This window comes from Sander vitreus, chromosome 1 (assembly GCF_031162955.1).
Source record: "Sander vitreus isolate 19-12246 chromosome 1, sanVit1, whole genome shotgun sequence".
NCBI lineage: Eukaryota > Metazoa > Chordata > Actinopteri > Perciformes > Percidae > Sander > Sander vitreus.
In genome coordinates this window covers 31,562,667-31,583,798 of record NC_135855.1, presented here as the reverse complement: position 1 = coordinate 31,583,798, position 21,132 = coordinate 31,562,667, and the positions used below count along the sequence as shown (strand labels likewise).

The 21,132-nt window shown below is 40.8% G+C and overlaps 3 protein-coding genes across 6 annotated transcripts in view; 2 read left to right on the top strand and 1 right to left on the bottom strand.

Moving 5' to 3' along the window:
• The window catches only part of shf (Src homology 2 domain containing F), a 103,271-nt gene extending 96,520 nt beyond the window's left edge, over positions 1–6,751 (top strand). Inside the window, 1 exon segment of the mRNA XM_078252476.1 lies at positions 3,348–6,751. Coding sequence (XP_078108602.1) covers positions 3,348–3,534 — 187 coding nt within the window. The 3' untranslated portion in view covers positions 3,535–6,751.
• Positions 6,752–10,014: 3,263 nt separating this feature from the next.
• On the bottom strand, positions 10,015–16,348 carry ubl7b (ubiquitin-like 7b (bone marrow stromal cell-derived)). 3 transcript variants are annotated; one of them, XM_078252455.1, is made up of 11 exons: positions 16,240–16,348; positions 15,575–15,755; positions 15,320–15,439; positions 15,099–15,184; positions 12,987–13,071; positions 12,826–12,883; positions 12,575–12,708; positions 11,730–11,779; positions 11,459–11,635; positions 11,136–11,249; positions 10,015–10,397 (listed from the first exon to the last, which is right to left on the bottom strand). In XM_078252455.1, exons 2-11 carry the CDS (start codon positions 15,747–15,749, stop codon positions 10,257–10,259), a joined length of 1,140 nt encoding a protein of 379 aa, XP_078108581.1. In that variant the 5' UTR covers positions 15,750–15,755; positions 16,240–16,348; the 3' UTR covers positions 10,015–10,256. The 3 variants fall into 3 exon arrangements, with proteins under 3 accessions (XP_078108581.1, XP_078108589.1, XP_078108574.1); XM_078252463.1 differs by having other exon boundaries at positions 15,575–15,751; positions 16,240–16,337; XM_078252448.1 differs by lacking the exon at positions 16,240–16,348 and adding an exon at positions 16,009–16,215.
• A 1,762-nt stretch (positions 16,349–18,110) lies between these two features.
• cd276 (CD276 molecule) overlaps positions 18,111–21,132 on the top strand; it is an 80,755-nt gene continuing 77,733 nt past the window's right edge. Inside the window, exon 1 of one of the 2 annotated variants that reach the window (XM_078252427.1) lies at positions 18,111–18,382. The gene's annotated coding sequence lies outside the window, so the exon portion shown is untranslated. The remainder of the gene's footprint in view (positions 18,383–21,132) is intronic. The other variant, XM_078252435.1, reaches the window with a different exon arrangement.

Genomic DNA, 21,132 nt, shown 5'->3' with positions numbered 1-21,132 from the left:
AGAACACATCTGCAGGCTTTACATATGCAATTACGAGATAAGTAAAGAATGGACTTGTCTTACATATAAGGTGCCTAAAGCCCACTTCTTGCTTTTGTTCATCACACGTAATGGGCGTACATTTACAGTGGGCATTCATTTATAGTGGGCATATATTCAGTGACCTCAAAAATATGTTTTTTGTTGATTTTAGTTGCTTCATTTGTCTGCCTGACTTTTCACAAACCCATATAACAGTCAGTAACAAAAACAAATGTACATGAAAAAGAGGAGCATGGTTCAGTCATCAACACTTTTGACCAGCCTGTTTTCACTGTATCTTATCAAAACAGAGATGCATGCTTATGTCTGTCTGTCAAAATGGTGTTGCCACATCATAGTTTTGTTGATAATGAGAATAAATAATATCTCTTCTACTTAACACCTTGCAGAGATTTATCCTGCTTGTGTACAGTCCTCATGGGAGTCCTATTCTACACCATCTGTGAGTGAACCGAACGCATATTGCAGATAACACTTACTGGCCCCATGAGTCAATTGGGCCAGAGCTCTCAAGCTTACCTGATGTGTTTGACTGCTTGTCACAGCCAGGGTTAGTGAGAAATTGTAATCCTTGGGGGGTTTCTCCTCTTTTTCCTCCAGTGTAATGGAACACTTCTGTTATTATCCTTCTTTTTGCCATGTTTTTCATTATTTGCATTTCAGCAACATGGGTTACATTTCAGATTAGGGAAGTAAGAGATATAAAGTAGAGTAAGTGGGAGTTTAGTGAGCTGGAATGAACTGTTGCACATTATGTTGATGACAGGGCATAATGCCCACTAGCAGCAATATGAGTGAGTCATATTTGAGCCTACAGCAGTCATAACTTGCAAGAAGCATTAGCTGCTGATTGAAAAAAATATTATGCTAATGCCTTTTTGTGAAGACAGATTATCAAAACAGTATATTTACAGCAGGATATAGGGGTCATTAGTTTTGTATCAGTCCCTTACTAAAGCTTATTGTTTGCATCACTTAACTCCAAAAAAGTAATTTTCTATTTTAAAGCGGAAGATTACTGGCAAGCTGTAAAATGTATTGATCGAAAGCCCCAAGAAACACACAGGGAGCTTTTCATTTGCTGTGCTTTTATTGCTGTAGCTTAAGTGATTTATCCTGGGGGTTCATTAGCCTCATCCTTATGCTCTGCATGTGAAACCCAGCACCTTAAGCACCTGCCTTTTAGCCTCCTCCCCAGACAGTGTCAAAGTTATCAAAGGGTAATCCAGCTTTCAGAACATTGTCACATACTGTAGGGAGCAACTACTGCAGGAGTAAATGAGAAAGGAGCTGTCAAGGAGGGGCGATCTCTTGAGTTCCCCATATATTCAGGCTTCTGACATACTTTTCTCTTTAAATTGGTTTTTAGCCATGCAATCGACATGGCTCCAGGCACAGCAGTGACGGTCGGTTGGTCCACCCCTTTAGTCAAGACTGAAATATCTCAACAACTATTAGATGGATTGCGATGAAATTTGGTACACATGTCCATGGTTCCCCCAGGATGAATCCCATTGACTTTTGTGATACTCTTACAGTACTTGTCATTTTCACGTTTTTACTTATCCAGTGAAATATCTCATCGACATGATGGACTGGCACAAAAGTTGGTTGAGACATTCATGGTTCCCATATGATGGGTCCTTTCCTCTAGTGCCACCATCAGGTCAAAAATAAAAATGTTCCCAATACTTTAGTTTATGAAAACCTGCAAAACTAATGACATTCCCATCAGCCTCCACTCTACTTTGTGTGTAGTGCTATAGGAAATAAGATGGTGACATTGACAAAAAAAACCGCAAGTTTTCTGGGTTTGCTTCCACGTTGTGTGGCCCACTGCACGTGCGCATTAGTGTTTCTTCCACTGGCCCCACCTGTGCGGCCCTGCTTGGCGCTTAGACTTTACATTGGTATGAAATCACACATGAAAGTAACTTTTTAAAGTTTTGGGAAAGTTTTACAAATTTAAAACCTCCATGTTTTAAAAGTTACTAATGCAAAGACTAATACTTGATCTTCCTTGCCATTCAAGGTATCCTGTCAAAAGTTTTATAGAAGTGTCTTTTATTAAGGTGTATGTGGGTCACAGGGGACTTTTTTCATGGCCACTTAGTGGCAGTGCCATATCCAGCTCTCTTAAAGCTTTAAGGGTAATTTCTACCAACTGCGTAACGGCTGCGGATTCGCTCCGGAACGGCGGCGGAGTCAATAGGTTTCCATTAAAGTCAATGTGTGTATTTTCACTGACTGCGGAACGGCTGCGGAACGGCTGCGTCCTGACTCCGTCCCAGCTCTGGCGATCGCAGCCCTACGGAGCAGATACGCAGAGCTTCTATTTTTGCCAGATACCGGAGAGCTCCGCAGCAATTCAGCACAATTCAGATAGTGCAGGACAGGAAGTCGAGCACACAATAAAACATCCGGTTAATTTTCAAAATAAAATGCACCGTGCTCAAGGCGGATCATATTTCCCTGCACTACACCTTAAAAACACAGCACAGAGTTGTTTCCCCTCTACTCCTCTGGATGGAAACAAACTGTTGTTGGTTTTGTGGTTCTATTCTACATGAATTAGCGAGATCTCATGGGTCCTCGTGACTACAGCTTTCAGTCATGGCCGCAGCCGTGCCGCAACAAATCCGGACCTGGTGGGTATTGAAGGACGGAGGAGCACAGAGCCGACACGCAGCAGAGCCGATCCACAGCCGTTCCGCAGTTGGTGGAATTTGCGGAACTTTTTGATATTAATGAACATCCGTTACATTCAAGCCATTGCCAAATGAGTTGCTACAAAGAAAAAAATTAAGACTATCAGCTCCACACAACTCTCTCTGTATTTGTCAGTATGGCTATGTTCAGAAGATTGTGTCGTCCAGCGACTTTCTCACGCAGAAACTCGAGTGAAGATAATTACCTCTTCTGAAGAGTCCATCATGTTTTCGTTTTTTTTAATCCTCCGTGTCCTCCTTAGCTACTAGCAATTGCGTGGAGAAGGGGTGGGGGGTGTGCGTGATCACGGAAGGCTTGTATCATGTGGACGCGCCAACAGTTTTGTTGTCATTACTTAGAATTCCTCATGGGGGCGACAGAAACTATGCACTATAGCTTCAATATATCCATGAACCGTTAGTGTCGCTATTGCCTCTTGTTTCACCTTGTTTTACACAAACAATTTATTTCCATGCTATCGAAGATGGAAATTGACACTTCAGAATATATGACGTCAAATGCAGACTCCTGGTCTTGTTTTTATGGAACTAACTAAATGTTTTCGGCCTCTCTCTCTTGTATTCTTTTGTCCCCAGAAGCAGCCAGGGCTTCATGCACATGAAGCTGTCGCGGACAAAGGAGAACAAGTACATCCTGGGCCAGAACAGCTGCCCTTTTGACAGCGTTCCTGAGATCATCCATTTCTACTCCAGCCGCAAGCTGCCCATCAAGGGTGCTGAACACATGTCCCTGCTCTACCCTGTAGCCATCAGGACACTATAGTGCTCTGGGTCCCCTGCAGGCGTCGGCCCCTGCAGTACCCACTGGGCCACCCTGTGGCTCCAAGCTTCCTGTCCCTCTGGACAGAGCCCATTAGGCTCATGGGAAGATGAACAGTGGCATCCCAAAACTGCTGATCCTGACTCACCTCACTGGCCAACAGATTCCAGACCTGTTTTTGAAGGCCTACTGCACACTGTCTTACACATACAGACTCAATGTTGCAGAAGTCTTTATTATTTTTATTTTATTGTATTTATGACAAACACCAACTCCATTACATCACAGACTGACTGATCTGTTGAACATCATTTCATTGATTCTTGAGCTGATTTCCCTTAGCACTTAACACTCTAAAGAAAAGAAAGGTACAACAATGTAACATTTGTCACTGGGGTGTACCTTTTATTATAATATATTGTACCTTTTTCCAAAAAGAGTGCACATCATGAGTAATTGGGTATGGACAAGTTTGTTTGACTTTGCTCATTTGGTTAGGCTCTGTTGATACTGTAATTGTTCATAAGGGGACTTGAAGATTGTAAGAGCCGTGTAAGGGAAGAGACATTTATGAGGCATGTTGAGGTAAATTGTCCACATGGGCCCCATACAGTGGTCAGGATATTGAATAAACTGGCCTTGTATGAATGGTGTGTCCCCAGCTGCATGGAACTAGCAGGCCTGTGAGCAGTGCAGACTGATCTCTCTATCTTGTCATAGTGCATGCTGTCTGCTATCCATCACTGAGTGGGTGTATCACACCAATGACAGTGTAAGTACCATAGTGGTGAGACAGGCAGGAGATCATGATGGATGGGTCAACCCATCTGACACAGTACAATTGGCTGAGGCGAGAGACCAGAGACTGTCCAAATGGACCAAATTAGCCCCGCTACCCCTCCTTAGAATGGCTTTGCATCGGGAGAATGAAATATGTCTGCATTGTCTACCTCAGAAAATCAATTTCATTCGCCCATCTGCAGATCAATAGGTACAATGGGATTGCAGACATCGATCTGCTCTCCCTTCGACATTCCCAATTCCCTTAAAATTGCATCATCGGTTTTAGTAATATGATTTTTTGAATAAAGTTAATCCAAGATTTTTTTTTATGAAAACACAAGCAGATTTTCCAGATCAGCAATTGTATGTATAGTCACTAATATGATACTGTGTGATGTCAGTAACAAATGTTTGGTTAATGCCTTATAATGCATGGGTCAAATCAGTCCACAAGATCAGCTGATTTCCAGTTCTGCTTTTAACGATTGTTCTGTGACTGTAATTTATTCTGGGGTAATTATTACTGATGCGTTACTCCTTTGTGATGGCCCGTCGGCCCCCTCACCCTCATTGTTCTGTGCCGATGTGATAGTGTTTTTGGGGACTACTCCAGCCTCTTTTACTGTGGTGCTTTGCATTTTTGTTGTTTCAAGTTCTGCTAAATGCACGTTTGCCTCGGTGGCCTGACTCTGAGACATGAGTCACGGCGTCTCCTGAGCAACGGGGGATCACATATTCTCCCCCGGACCAATCACAGCGCAGCGCAGAAAAAACACCTACCTTCATTCTGTCATGCTTCCACTTGGCATTAAAATCTCTCTATCATCTACCCTTTACTAGCAGATGTTTATACATGTGTGAATGTGAGTGAGCATGCATGTGTCCAACACGTCCAACATGTGTACGGTATTAATATGTATGCACACGAGAATTTGTGCACAGACTCTCTGAGTTCCGGTGTGTTTTTTACCCTGCTGGTACAAACTGGCAGCCCTTGCTTGAACCTCTTTGGTTGTCAGTACCTTTTTTTTTCTCCCCTGAACTCAAGAAACTAGAATTCAGCCCCATGACTCATTCATTTAAATTTCTTCTTGTATTTTTTCATTAACCATATTTTATTTCAGCAACTCCTAGAAATGTCATGTCTGTCTTGTGGTCTGCTCTCTGTAGTTTATTGTAACAGAACCAATAATATTTCAGTCCACAGCAGCATTAAATATCGCTGACCAGTTACAAGAAGCTGAGTCTAATGACTTGTGACAAACTGCCTCTTCAGAGGAAACTTTTGTCTTTGTCTTATGAGTTGCAAAATGCTGTGGTTTAATGAGCAAATCCAAGTAAAAATGGAAATTTGGGGGGGGGCTTTGGTCCAAGCTGAAAATGACTGACATTAAGGAATTAGAAACTGACTTAAGTGAGCATGACCACTTTATATACAAAGTCAAATACATATTGGCTTTGGCTATAACGCCGCTCTGTGCTATGCAACTCTGAACTGCAGTCACTGAAGGAAAAATGATTGGAGTGTGTGCCTCCACCAAATGTTTATGACCAATATGATGGTACAAAATGTCCACCAGGAAGAGATGTTATCAGCAAAATGACCTGATTAGTTAAAGAGAATAGATTGCAGAAAGTGGGATGTATACAGATGTTTATTTTGTTGGCGCAGTAAGTTATCAGACAGATGTTGCTGTCATCAGATTAAGTATGCCATATGAGGGTGTCTGTTCGTGTGATAAGACAACCTCTGCAGCTTTATTAAGAAATAGCATGTTGTCGATTTGGACCTATGTATTTCCTTGAGAGAATATATCCTAAGAAGAAATGCAAATGAAATAAACTATATGTGTGATGTATCCTTTATGTTCTAAATGTTCCCTGTCTAAGTGATGAAATGTTGACAGTGAGGCTCTTTATTTAGTTACTGCTGCTGATGAGTATTACTCCACTATAGGAAAGAGCCTGCATATGACGGCCACACTGCCTAGAGAGAGGCCTTAGCTTTGGGAAAAAAGGGAAAATGAGAATAAGGGGGAGACAGAGGGGAAGTTGTTCTGACGGGGAGGGATTTGCTGCAATCAGCAGACACACTCACATTCGTATATTTCTATTATGAGAACCTGAAAGAGCCCTTCTCCTCCCTCAGAAGTGTCTTAATATGTGTGTGTGTGTGTGTGTGTGTGTGTGTGTGTGTGTGTGTGTGTGTGTGTGTAAGCAACCATCAGCCATTGACTTGCCCCATGTCCATCACTTTACTGAGGTGAAGTGGCATGTATGAGTTTCCTTTGTGTACATTTTCGTGCCACGTATGTATGCAGTACTATAACATATCTCTGTACAGTCCCTCATGGCCAAATGTATATACTGAATGTATTGTATGGGGACATAGAGGCATCAAGGTTCAAAAATAAATAAAATTGGGTTTATGAGTTAATGCGTGATATAATGTTTCAGTGATCTTTTTTTTTTTTTTATTCAAACACATAATTATTTAGCAAAGGAAATCTAGCCGCTTCCTGTATCTTCGCCAGCACTAGTTACCATGGTGAAGTCCTTTGACAAATAAGAGAGGGACCATTGTTTGAGTCAAGGACAGAAAGCTGATGAAATTATCAAGCCAGTACTCCAGCACTTGTTGTCCTCTATTGATCCACTTTGTAGCACAGTCCTGTAATATTATTTTTTTCACTCCGTTGTTCATTCCAGATGCATTTGCTCGATGTGTATCTGTCCAAAGCTTGCTAGTCCATATTTCCTATCCATATTTTCCTGATTCCAGCAATCACACCTTTGGCCTTTTTTTCAATAAAGAAGTTTATAGCAGCATTTTATGAATGCACACTGTCAATTTAATGAAGTGCAAATCATATATGATTATTGGCATTTGAAGAAAGTTTTTGCCTCAAGTTAGTACCAGATTTTTTAGCCAACCAAGAAACCAAAAAGTAGCATTGATTTCCAATGGTAACACTTTATTTTATGGGTGTGTAAAATAATTCCCTAATAATTTTCTAAGAATTTCCTGGAAGAACCCTCTGGTTGGGCATTAATTATAAAAAAAAAAGTGTAATATTTTTCAATACCCAGCACTGTCTACACACATGCTTATGCACCAAATTACTTCTGAAAATGTCAGATGTCAAAATCATTTTAGGTTCAGTAGTTTTTTTTCTCATATCACCTGTTTCAATCAAATCCACACCTTCAGACAAAACAGTTCCTATTTTAAGTTTCTCCCAGTGGTTTGTGCTGATCTTTGCCTCTTCCTCTGAAGCAGCTCTATTTTCCTCTATAGAAGCTCCATCAAGGGTTAAAGCACCTGGGATAAATTGCATCAAAGACGCTTTTGTGGACAAAAAGAGTGCTGAAGAAGAAGGGGAAGAATAAAAGCATGGCTTGAAAGCAATGAATGGCCCACAAGGGTATAGAATGGCCTTGTGTCCATCAGAAGCTCATTTCATATTCCGCTCAGTCATGCCAGACAGAAAGCAATCTCAGGTAACAGACCTTATGTTAATAACACATGAGTTGCCTCCTTTCAGAAAGACAAAAGCCGGCGGAGGGCATTATACCAACTCTTTCCTTTCCTCCTCCTCTGCCAGGTCGGAGGATTTCATCTGGAGAGAATAGTGAGAGTACTGTTCTGTTTGTCTGTGAAGGCTTGATTAGAGGAGCTTTTTACATCATTTCAAAAGCGCTGGCATTGATGATTTCTATTGGTTTAACATATTGCCTATAATGGCACGGTGCAGAACCTGGCTCATTACCTGAATCCCAGGTCACCGTGGGAGTAATTGGGCAGATTTGTGCCAGCTTCAAAGGTCCGGGCTTGATTCATTAGGCAGTCATATTTCCAGTTGTTTAAGCCATTTCCTGCTCAGAAGAGGGCTTTTCTTTTCTCACAGATATGCATCCACCACAGTGTTATTTGGTAACGTTTGAAAATGGAAATAACACAGTCTCACAGCTATTCAAAACCTTTTTGGCTTGGCAAGTGTGGCTTAGGCACCCTGTGATAACTGTGGCAAAGCTCAATGAAGACGGACTATATTTATCTAAAAAAAATGATAGGTGGAAATAGACAGAAAAAGAGAAATAACAGTGTGTTTTTTTATTAATTCTGCTCCCTCTGAGATCTTCAAAGTTGGTGGTTCACTTGTGATGGAGTGTGCCGCCAGCAGGTGCAATACAGCCGCCATTCAAAAAAGAAAACCCTCTGAAGATTCACCTCCATCTCAAGTGCTGGCTTTTACAAAGATATTTTGCTACCCTTGTCTTTATTCCTATAATTTTAGCAGAATAAATATGTTTTTAGCCAGGTCTTACAATGATGAAGAGGTTTTGAAAGAGTCGACAAGTGCAAACAATACTTTTCAGTTCATAAAGTGTATTGCAATTTCTGTTCTTTTTTGACATAAAGGTGGATATATAGGATTTAATATCAGGCAAGAGATTACATATCGTCAATACTACTCTCACAGCTGACTAACAAAAGAGACTTAAATATGGTGTGCAATAATAGCTTTTTATACCAAATGTGATGGCATTTCGCACACCATTGAGTGTCTCCATGACAACTTCACATGATTTTCCACAGTAAATTGTTTAGAATGTCCTGAAAGCTGCAGTTATGATGCTTGTGATGAAAGGCTGTGCATAATAACAGTCAACAGAAACAATACACTACTGTAAAGTGTGTGCAACACATTCCACAGACTGACTTCACAGCTTACTAGCAACAGAAGTACAGTAAGAACATGTCTTAATGGAAATCAATGCAAAACTATTCCACATTACTCCAGCTGGGTTTAAAATTCCACTAGTTTATCTAGACAGGCAGTCTCCTTTTTAATTTGCTAGAAAGACAATGACACTTTCATTCACTAGTTTTGTTGAAACTATGACATTGGTTCCTTCAGCACAGTGGAAATGCTTTATTTTTTAAAATACCCTTGGAGCCAGTTGGAAGGGAAAATTACCCGCAGGTGTGCATGCATATAAAACGGTAATAGGGACAGACGGACACAAAGCGCTGTTTGGGTGCTGTGCTCATGAAAGGGCAATCCACTGATTGAGCAGTCACAGTCACAGATGCAGTAATAAAACTAAGCAGGGCAATTACTGTAGATGGAAAACTGTAGGTAGCAGAGGGGGGGGGGCACGCAATATGTCCTCCCCTAAAATACCCCGATGGGAGACAACAAGACAACGCAAATGTAGCCTTCTGTAATAAGGCTGGGGGGAGAAAGAGGGTGCTCCGCTAATGGTAACAAGGCTCCAACAAGCACAGCAACACCTCAGTGGATGTTAATACAGCTATCACCTTATCTTTGCAACTTCCTTTTTATGTTACTGGCTGCCTAAGCCTATTGCCTTTAAAAAAAATAAAAAAAAATAAAAAAAAATAAGAAAACCCACAACTTCAAATAAAACAACCACGTCACGTCTGGATAGAACTACTGCATTGCCATCTAGTGTACAAATATATGAACTACACAGGTTTGGTAAGTACAGTATGTTTTTGAAAGCACTACATGAGGCCCATATTTTAATACTGCAACCCAAAACTTTTATAATTATATATGTTTATACAATCAAGAAGCAAACACACGAGAAAAATTAGACGGACTAGACCAATGCAGTATCTTACGGTCAATGCAACTTATTAAATAAAAGGAAGACAGGCTCAGGAGATGATAAGGTAAGCATTATTACATTTATTACAAGTCTAGTCACATCAAGAAGAAAAAGCTGGCATAACGTTTGTGGAACTCAGATGTGATACTGTACAGTATGTAAATGACGTAAACAGTGTAATAATACGAAGAGTCTGTATACTGTATGTCTAAAGCCATAATTTATTATGTCTGGGCAGCACAATGACAAGCTTTTTTCTGCTTTCTCTCCTCTAGAAAAGGCTTTGTCCGTGGGGTAGGGGCTCAGAGTCCTGGGCCTCCGGCAAATATGAGCTCCAGGGCAGCCTGGATGTCACCATCTGTGGCCTGCAGCGCCCTCAGCATTAGCTCCTCATCCTGGATCCCCATGTCCCTGAGCTGCTGCATCTGGGACTGCCAGCGGCCCTAGCAAAACAACACATTCACTGAATAAGCACCAATCATTTTCACTTCTGCCTCGTTTAAGCTTTGCATAAACAACTTTACAGCTGCAGTGTATACCTTACACTGATACCACAAAAAATACAGGCCAGTTACCATTTAAACTGCTCGTATTATGCTCATTTTCAGGTTCATACTTGTATTTAGAGGTTGTACCACAATAGGTTTATGTGGTTTAATTTTCAGAAAACACCATATTTTTGTTGTACTGCATATTGCTGCAGCTCCTCTTTTCACCCTGTGTGTTGAGCTCTCTGTTTTAGCTACAGAGTGAGGCATCTCACTTCTGTACCATCTTTGTTGGGAGTCGCACATGCGCAGTAAGTAGGTAAGCACTGCTAGCTAGGAGGTTGCAGAGCATGAGGGAGTGCCATGCTGGCATCTAGGTGAGCATTATAACGTGTTACAAAGTGACACACGTTTGTCACGGAAATAAAGGCTGGACTACAATAGAGCTGTTTGGAGCAGTTTGTGAACAGTGTTTCTGTTGGAGATGGTAAGTCCCTTTTGGGGTGGACTTTGGGCTTTTTCACTTGTAAACCTATAACATGCACAAAAAAGATATATAACACAATAAAGGTGTTGTAAGGGGAAAAGCCAAAAAGCATAATATGAGCACTTTAAACATTATTTGATATTTCAAAGTACATCTCCTTCATGAATTGATTATGTGGGATTTAGTCTGCGAGTTTACATCCCCACCTGTAGAGCAGACATGTTGGAGGCTTGCAGAGCTTGCTGTAGAGCGTGGCTGAAGAGATCGTTACTGACTGGGGTCCCTGCTGGCATAGGGGCTACGCCACTGGAGGGGTCCGCCTATATCAAAGGCAGACAAGAAAAACAAAAGATCAATGTATTCACCTGCAATAATGTGTCAGAGATCATGTATTCAATACATAAGAAATGTCTTTAATGTGTCATATTTTAATCTTGCGTCAATTCTACAGTATCTATTAAGTAAGTGGTAAAAAAATATATATATACATGCATCTGTATATCTTTTTCTAAATGTAAATACATCTCACCTGGCTTGAAGTTGTTGGAGTGACCGCACTGCTGTCAGGAGTGCTGGCGAGGGCCAAAGCTGTTGCCAGCTCGCTCTGCGTTATTGGTCGAGGGCCTGTCGCTCCACTGTGGCTCAGAGAAACTGGTCGCAATCCTGATGAGCCTCCCGCTCGGTTGGAGGGACCTGCTGGGCTCCCCTGTTACACACATTTAGACACAGAAAGATAGCCTTGCATCACCAGTTTTCCTGTATATGATATCTGATGTTGAGTATCAAGCAGAGGGACTCACGGACTGGAAATCTTCCTCATCGTCAGACATGCCCTCAAACATGAAGCCCCCTGCCGGATAAAAAAGAAGGATTTGTGAATTTGTAGTGAAAACGCAACAAAAACGGATCGAAAACTATTTTTATGTTCAAAATTGCTACATATTTTTTTTAAAAGGGCAGACACTATACTGCCAGTAGTTATCTGTTGCATTGCATCAAAATATTAAAGTGCTCATATTATGCTCATTTTCAGGTTCATAATTGTATTTAGAACTTGTACCAGGATAGGTTTACATGGTGTAACAATATTTTTGTTGTACTGCACACTGCTGCAGCTCCTCTTTTCACCCTGTGTGTTGAGCTCTCTGTTTTAGCTACAGAGTGAGACATCTCACTTCTGTACCATCTTTGTTGGGAGTCGCGCATGCGCAGTAAGTAGGTAAGGACTACTAGCCAGTCAGAAGCAGAGTATGAGGGTGTGCCATGCTAGCAGCTAGGCGAAGATTATTTTGTGTGTTACAAAGTGACACACGTTCATCACAGACGTAAAGGCTGGACTACAAAAGAGCTGTTTGGAGCAGTTTGTGAACAGTGTTTCTGTTGGAGATGGTAAGTCCTTTTGGGGTGGACTTTGTGCTTTTTCACTTTGTAAACCTATAACATGCACAAAAAAAAGACATAACACAATAAAGGAAAGGGGAAAAAGCCAAAAAGCATAATATGAGCACTTTAAACTATTGTCTGCCTCGGATCAGTTGTGTTAATATCTGGAGTTTGTCAACAACAATGCTTTATTACTATAAGCATTCCTCTCTTGCTTGTCATAGATTCGGCCTGTTTTTACCACGCCATCGTCCGTGCTCACCTGGCATGTCACTGTAAGAACTGGCAGAGACGTTGCGAGAAGAGCTCGCACTGGACTGAGCGGGCATGCTGCCTGCCACAGAGTGCAGGACCAGGATGATGGCGTTGACGAGGGCTGGGTGTGAACTGATCAATCTACGAAACAGACAGAAAAGTATAGATGCAGATTTAAATGACCTTCCACTCGTGTGTCTGTGCTGTACTTAAGATGTGTCACGTCAGAGCCAATAACAAAAGAAAAGCCACACTCACACATCCAGCATGTTAGGGTCTGTGAACTGCACGAAGAGATCTTTGTCTTGGAGCACCCCTGAACAGATAAAAAAGGGCGTGAGGAGATTTGTTACGATTTACATATTTGCATGGTACAATGAGATGGCTTAACAGCATTAATAAAACTCAGCAGGTCTTACCTAGGGCGACTGGGTCTGACCTGAGCCCTGGTGTAGCCACGATGATCTGATCCAGAGACTCTTTATTTGTCAGCATTTTATATACCTATGTGTGGGGAAAAGACAGTAGGTCCCATTTTTAAATATAGCAGCATCAGAAGAAGAAGGATTAATAGTAACCTAGTGGCGGTAGAAATAGTTGCAGAAATAGTAGTGGCCAGTAATTGAGTACTATTTACATCACTAAAGCAATACTTATTTAACCATATACATGATTAGTGTGCATTCCAGATTTGACATTAGGTTGCGTGTGACACTCACTGGTGGCGATACTGATCTAACGTTTAGGCGTTAATCTGCAGATCCTTTGGATAAAGATATGCCAGTGCTATAACCGTCGTTTTAACCGTCAACAACATATTACATCGATGGTGTACACCCATGTTTGATTCTGCCGTTTGTTTCAGAATCATTTCTGTATCACTCAGCAAATAAAATTGTTCCATTACAGATCAGAATACACTATCTATGCATTGAGGATGGGTAACATGTTGTTTGACTGCTGTGTTGTGATTTAAAAGGGTTTTTTCACCCGACCCAAACTGGTGCTGACACATAGCTCCTTCCACATCTGTACCAACATCCATGGATCAATATCAAAATAAGTGAGTACCAGTTTATGTCAGAAAAAATATGCCAATTCCCATCTGAATTATCCCTTTATCACTCAAGCCAACATGCTGGTATTCTAAAACTGTTTGTACCTACTAGGTTTACACCATAGAAAGCTGCCAGCCTTTAATAGCTAAACCTAAACCTGTTGAGGATAATCTTTGACCAGCTCGTAGCTGCCCCCCCCTAGGGTGATTCAATCAGAGATAAAAAGCTGTGAACACAGGTGTGATGGCACCCAAGTGACTGTAGAGAAAATCCAAACACCCAAACCAAATAGTCCCCAGGTCAAGGATGTGTGTGTCCAAAAATGAGTATAGTGCAAACACTCCAATGAATTCCTGCATTCGGCATTGAAAGACAACCTAATTAACTTTTTACTGTGTGTAAGGCATGAGAAAGCTCCCAAAACCTATTGCAAACCGTTTTTTGCCGATGTCACATAACTCACACACTAGAGACTAGATTGCAGAGAGGATGAACTCCATATCCCACCTACCCTCTTCTCCAGCTTTATGGCCAAGTGTAAGGCTACAATTACATTGCTATGTTTTGGTTTAAAAACAAATATCTTTTTTTAAACGTTTACAACTTGCATTCCCACTGCTCTGGCGTTTCAGAGCCTCTAAACCGGAGACATTTGAGAACACTTCTGACCCGTTTTGGTTAGGAATCTGAAGGGTTGTGTTGCAGTCTCAAAAGGCACTCAAAACTCTAGATAAAAAAAACAACCTCTCTCTTATCAGCACTGCAAGATCTTAGAGAAACATAACTTACTGAGTTTTGATAATTGTTGTAAATTTTCCTTAATATGCTTAATTTATAAAGTACTACATGGCTTGGCGCCACCCCCACTGCTAGAATTTATTAAATACAGACAGACTCGGATCACCAGAGCTGTTTTTTTCCTTTTAGAAAAACCTCCTTCTGTATGTTTAGTTTAGCTTTTCTACTGGAGCTAAAAACACGTGTGCACAGAAATCGCTTGTGGCTCAAAGCTGTGCTTAAAAACCAAAACGTAGCAATGTAAATGTAGCCAAAAAGTTCAATTATGTATTAGGCAACAGTCCCAGTTTCCCTACATATATAATTAAATTAGAAGAGAAGTTAAATCTGACCACAAGAGGTCAATCGGGGGGCATTTCAGATATACTGTGAAGTCAAGTGTGAATGTATCTGAATAGAAGAAAACAAAACTACACAAGGCCTAAACCTATGACCTCCAGTTGTAACAGAAGATTGATATATCGTATCAAAGACTGTCCAAAAAAGGTTATTAATACACATTTGATCCATTCTCTCAAAATACAGTTCTAAAACTAAAAACCTAAGTAGATCAAATGGAACATAATTTAAACTCTTTGGAGCAGAGAGGGGTGTCACCATGGACAGTGTTGTGCTCGCTGCTGCGTGTGTGTGTGTGTGTGTGTGCATGCGTGCGTGTGTGTGTTTTCTACTCACTGAGTCTCTGTAGGCAGAGTTGAGAGAGTGAAGAGCAGCATGAAACACCCTGAACTCCCTAGCTGCAGTTGCTCTGTTCACAGGCTCTAGAAAAGAAACACACACACACACACACACACACACACACACAGACGTTCAGATTAAGACTTTCAGTTTCACTTACAGTATCCTACAGCTAAAATATAATTTATTTCCGTACTGAAAATGACAAACAGACAGACCTGAGCTGCTCCCTGGCTCTGGCCAAGTCTTTTTGAGGATGTGTAAGGTGGATCCCGGTTGAATCCCACAGGCATCCAGAGTTAGGTCGTCCTTAAGTTTCCGCCCACAGTGGACCAGCTCTGATAAAGGAACAGAGATAGAACATTTTTAGGAAAATTAACAATAGGTATTCAACATACGTTTACAGCACACAAACAGAAACATTTCATTCACAGCTAACATTGCGTTCAACCGCCACAGCAGGTGTAACACACCTATTAGTTCAGGATCTGGGATGGAATCTGGGGTCTGTGCTGCAACAAGTTGTTTTAAAGTAGCGATTCTGTATCCTCCAGGTGGAACATCCCCTGGCATCATGTCTGGGAAGTGGAAGGTGGATTTGGGATGATTCGCCAGCTTCAAAGACAGGTGCCAGTCTGAAGAAGCCATCTCTACCTTTTACACAAACAGAACACAACCTTAACATGGTGGCGTGGACAGTAACTACAGACTTGATCAGTAGCTATTGGTGTTGCCTAGACGGCCACAGGCTAGCCTAGAAGTACGATGTTATATTATAATGTCACTATGTTTTCATTTCAAGATAGATTAGAGAAAAGAATGGCACTTCTATTTTCTGTTCAGTAACGTTCCCATATACTATAGAAAATAAACGTTAGAAGAATAACATTACAAAAACAATTATCACCTTCATCTTGATCTTTTTTGGGGTGCTTGACATGACAAGTTAGCTACGTTAGCAAACCCCGGTTAGCTGCTTAGCCGTTGCTAAAAACAAAACATGCCGATTCGCTAAATGAAACGTTGGCTATCAATATAGTATGCCTTGTTTAGAACAACCCCTTTGATAACATCAGTATAAATACCCAACAGAGACGCCACGACAACTGTAGTGTTTGTGAAAGAAGCGCAAACTCACCTCAACGTTTTATTGTTGACACTCTATTCCCTTCCTGGTTTTAGTCACGTGGTCTACGTTACGTTTACTTCCACTTCCACGTCCAAACAAAGGAGTTTTTACTTCGCTGTCCTTCACTGTATACAATCCTTAAACCCCCCCCTCCTCTCTCTCTCTCTCTCTCTCTCTCTCTCTCTCTCGCTGTCTCGCACTGTCCAGCATTAGCTACATTATATATTATATTATATAAACTGCACACACCTCACACCTAACCGATATTAAATGTTCATCTGTATAGTGGTCACAGTAATATTTGTTTGTTGTGTACTGAAGTAGCATAATCACATGACATGGTATTCATGCTATATTTTCAACAAGTTTTTGTTTATTACTCATCTAAAGTGTTATGTAATTAATGAGATTTAGCTAGGTTTCAGCCCATGACAATTATGAACCACAGCCTCAAATGTTGGTCTTTAGGTGCTGCAGCATATCAGTCATACAAATGAAAAAATTGAGAAAATTACCCACACTGTACATTCACCACTGTTTATTATTCTCTGCTCTCTCCGGTGCACCAGTATATCTCCTGGATCTAAATGATGACTTCTCAAAATAATAAGATAGTATCTAGAAATAATGAGATGACTCATTATTTTCTAATTATTTTGAGATAAACCCATTATTTTGAGAAGGATTCTAATTATTTTGAGATTCTTCATCGTTATTTTGAGAAAGTTTCTCATTATTTAGAGATAGCCTACTAACTCATTCTATGAAGGCCTACAGGATATTTTTTAAACTTCCACCTTTTCCTGTAGGCCTACTGCACACCAGGTTCTCAATTGATTTTCTTGCTGCATATTCAAGATTTTTTTTCCCTTTAGAAGCTGTGTCATGTCTTGGGCAGACGTGATTCCAGACAGTAATTTAGTAGCCTATGCATGTCTCATTTTAGGCCAATATCTAACTAAAAGTGTAAAGCAAGCCGAGCTTTGCTAAGCTATTTCTGTAAAGACCACACATCCAAGCCATCGCATAAATTAAGCAATTCGATAGGTGTAGTATCTGAAGAGCCTATAAGGTTAAAGTTTGTATAAAGCTCAAATGTGCTGAGACATAATAAGCACTGTGTTAGTGAAGTAAGTTTAATGATTTTCCTCTCAGTGGAGTAATGTGTTGAAGAGGATGTTTTATGTGATTCTGTGATTGGGGGCTGAGTGGGATCAATGATTTTATGTGTAGTGTTGGAGCCCCCCAAAAAGACTGACCTCAAAGGGACTCAGACCTTTACTTGCCAACTCACATCTATTTACTTTATCTAACATGTTACCTAAACGTACCCCTTATAAGCCATGTCCTTGCTGCAGCAAGACAGAGTGCATATTGGCTTTGTACTCTCCGGGTTCTGCAGGATCCGTCATGATGCTGAAATCCTTGATGCAATAAACCTTTTATAATCAAGAACAGTGTCAACGAAGTTCCTTTTCCACACATCGGCAACGCAGTGCTGCAACTTAATTTACCACATAGGCAACCTGTACAATATGGAAATCGCCGTATAAATCCACATATTCTTCTGTAAATATAGTAGAGTATGGGCTATCTAGCCTACGTACATGTAGGCTACTAAATCTGTTTCATTTAAAACCTCTATGTTTAAAATGGCATCTATGCTGCAGTGATACGTTTGAGGACCGTATGATAAGTCAACATACGACTTATCAGGTAGCCTACAGATTAAAAAGTAATTTCGAGCGCCCACAGATAATAATAATATATTGGACCATAACCGTTACTTGCATATACAATGCTGTACATGGAAAGAAAACGAGGTAGACGTGTGCTCACAAATGGTTAACCTGGGGGTCGGGACTCTTTTCTCCCCATGACATCACTGCTGGACAAAGCGCAAGGAGTGGTTTCTGTGAAGAGAACCGTCCCAGATCAATGGAACATACCCACACACTGAAAACACATCATTTAGCGTTATCCACCGTCAAAACAATCTGTTATCGTGCCGGACAGCAGTTCTAGTAACGTTACAGCGTTTGTTGTAAGAGGATTGAACTACTCTGGAAAATAACAACGGCTGTGCTGGTCAAAGAAAACATTCACCGCCGCTGGATGGCTGGTGGTTTCTAAGTTTCGCCCTCCTAACATGGTAAGCCTTAAGAAACTGTGTTTGAAAGCAGAGCATGAGCTAACATAAATTATATCACATTTAACGTTAGGCTAATAAAAAGATAACTGCACGTTACTAAACTTCGGTTATTCTCAAAGACTAGCAACAGCTGGCGGGGAGCAGAAGAACCCCATGAACTCAGGGTAGGGTAACTGGCTCACATAGTTGGCTCTATTCACTGGCTCTATGTCATGTCTGGTATTTTTGTTTGTAATTTTAAAGCAATACATAGGCCTGCTAAGCTATACAGTATACTGTTTCCCAGATGGAGCGAATGCAATCTATGAATGAAATGGACTGCGCCCCCATTTGACAAAAAGTCAACACTGCATCAATGCATTTAATCTGTGTAAAGCAACTTCCATAATTCAAAATAGGGACAAACAAGTAACTGTTACTGGAAAGCGACTATTTTATCCTGAACCTTGCATTAAGGTCATGTTAGTCAGTTTTCTTTATAAATCCTCACTCAGGGCTATGACTTAGTTAGTCCATACAACTAAAATTACAATAAGTAGGCCTATGTTTTCTTCTCTCTCTTTCTCTCTTTTGTGAATGAATGAATGAACTGTATCAGAATTGGCTAGGTCACAGTGGTTCCCAACCTGAGGTTCGAGACCCAAAAAGGATCACAAGACAAATCTGAGAGGTCAATAGATAATTAACAGGGTAGAAAAGAGAAGAAAAAAACATATTCATGCTACACTAAACTATGCTTATTTTCTTCCAGACTTGTCAAACAGAAAAGGTTGGGAACCACTAACATAGGAGATGCTGTACTTTAGGCTGCAATGAGGATGTTGCCTGGCCTGATGCTGCCCTTATCACATAATAGTGCAGCTGTGCTCCGCTGGCAGGTACAGCTTCCTGTGGAATGTAGGAGGATGTAGTATTTACTGTTCTGACTTGTGTAGGAAATGGTTTCTGATATAGTGGAGACATAATTATGTTTTTTGACATGTGCAAGATGCTCTAATGCATGTTTTGCCAGGGACGTGATTGCAGTTTGGCAGTTCATAGTATAATTTCATCTCCATATTATTGAACAAAGCTGCCATAAGATAAAGGTTACACTTAATTTGCTCCTGTGGCTTTGCAAAAGCAGGATGTTGGAGTATCCGTCACATTGCATACTAATCCCATACACTTTTCTGGTCTTGAGAAGACATATGTCCAACTGTTGTCACTGCCTCAGTAGCTAGGCTAATTATCAGGGAGATACAAATGTACAGTCTAGTACTGCATTATCTTGCCTATTATTAGATTGCTGTATGACACTGATGCATGGCCTATTATGAATGGTAAATTTGAGGTTCAGTAGTTATAAAGAAAGTTGGCAAGTAAAACTTTCATACGTCTGAGCCATAATGCTTTCTTGACGTTTATGGAGCTCCTTTTTTCTTCAGTTTGACAAGCTAATGTATAATTTGACAACGTAATGCACTAATTGACCTGACTACTACGGGGAACATTTCCCTGCATGAGGTGAATTCAGTCATCCCTTAAAATGGCTTGCTAAATTCTCACCCCTGCTGCCATATGGATTTAAAAGACTCACGTTCATCCCATGATTCAGTCCTCGATGGGGCCGGTGTCTTCCAGGTTGGAAATATCCCCATCGTCAAGGGTTGAATGGTTCCCAATGGTTTGAGGAGATTGACAATGGTGCCAGCCATATGCCAATGAGACATTTTAGCCCAAAAGGTCAGTCAGATTCATTATATTAATAGTGTTTAAGAATGGCATTGCCATCTAGGAGAGGAGTGGACTCAAGAACAGTAGTGTCAGTAAAAAGACAAACTGTTAGAGAGCCACTGTCACAGATTTCTCGAAAGAATACTGCAATGGTACATTGACCATGGTGAAATAGTAAATCTTAATGTTCTGTGATACTTCAAGAATCATTTCTCTTTCCTTTGACCTCGGTAAGAAGCTTAATAATCCTTAGCGCAGTGTCAAAATGAAATACACTGGTGATTATGGCTCAAAAGCTTCCGACCAATCACTAAAAGAAATTCAAGACATTTCGACTGTCAAATCAAAATCAAATCAAAATCAAAAGAACTTTATTTTTCCCGTGAGGGAACTTCGTTTGTTGTCAGGCACATTCAAACACAACATCCAACAATACATAGTCGAGGGGTGGGTAGGGAGAATAGGTCAAAGTCTGGATCGATCGATGGGGGGGTGGTTATTGTTTGTTCAACAGTCTGATGGATGCTGGCACTACGGTGTTCATTTTAGGACATCCTCAGATCTCAGACTCAGGTGTCAGACTCAAACGAAAAGGCATCAGGTCTCGGGTGAAAAGGCATCAGGTCATAGGTGAATCGGCATCGGAGTAGCCTAAAAGTCATTCAGTCTCTGAAAAACCTCTGTCATCTTCAGACAAAACTGCATTAGGTCTCGGAAAAAACAGCCTCGGACCAAAAGTCGTCAGTCTCAGAAAAATCTCTGTCAAGTCTATGAAAGTCAAGTGTCAGATGAAAAGGCGTCATGTCTCAGAAAAATGTTCCTCAGCTGAAACTGCTTCAAACCAAACGGTCAGCGTCAGAAAAACCTCTCTCAGCCTCAGAAAAAAATTAAAAGTTATTGGGCTAAAAATACCAATAATTGCAAAGCTGTATACAGATTCTCTGCTGGCAGAGAGAATCGTGCTGTGATCACGAAAGAAGAAATACATTAGTTTAAAAAAACACGAAAAAAAACCAACTAATTAAACGTGTCTG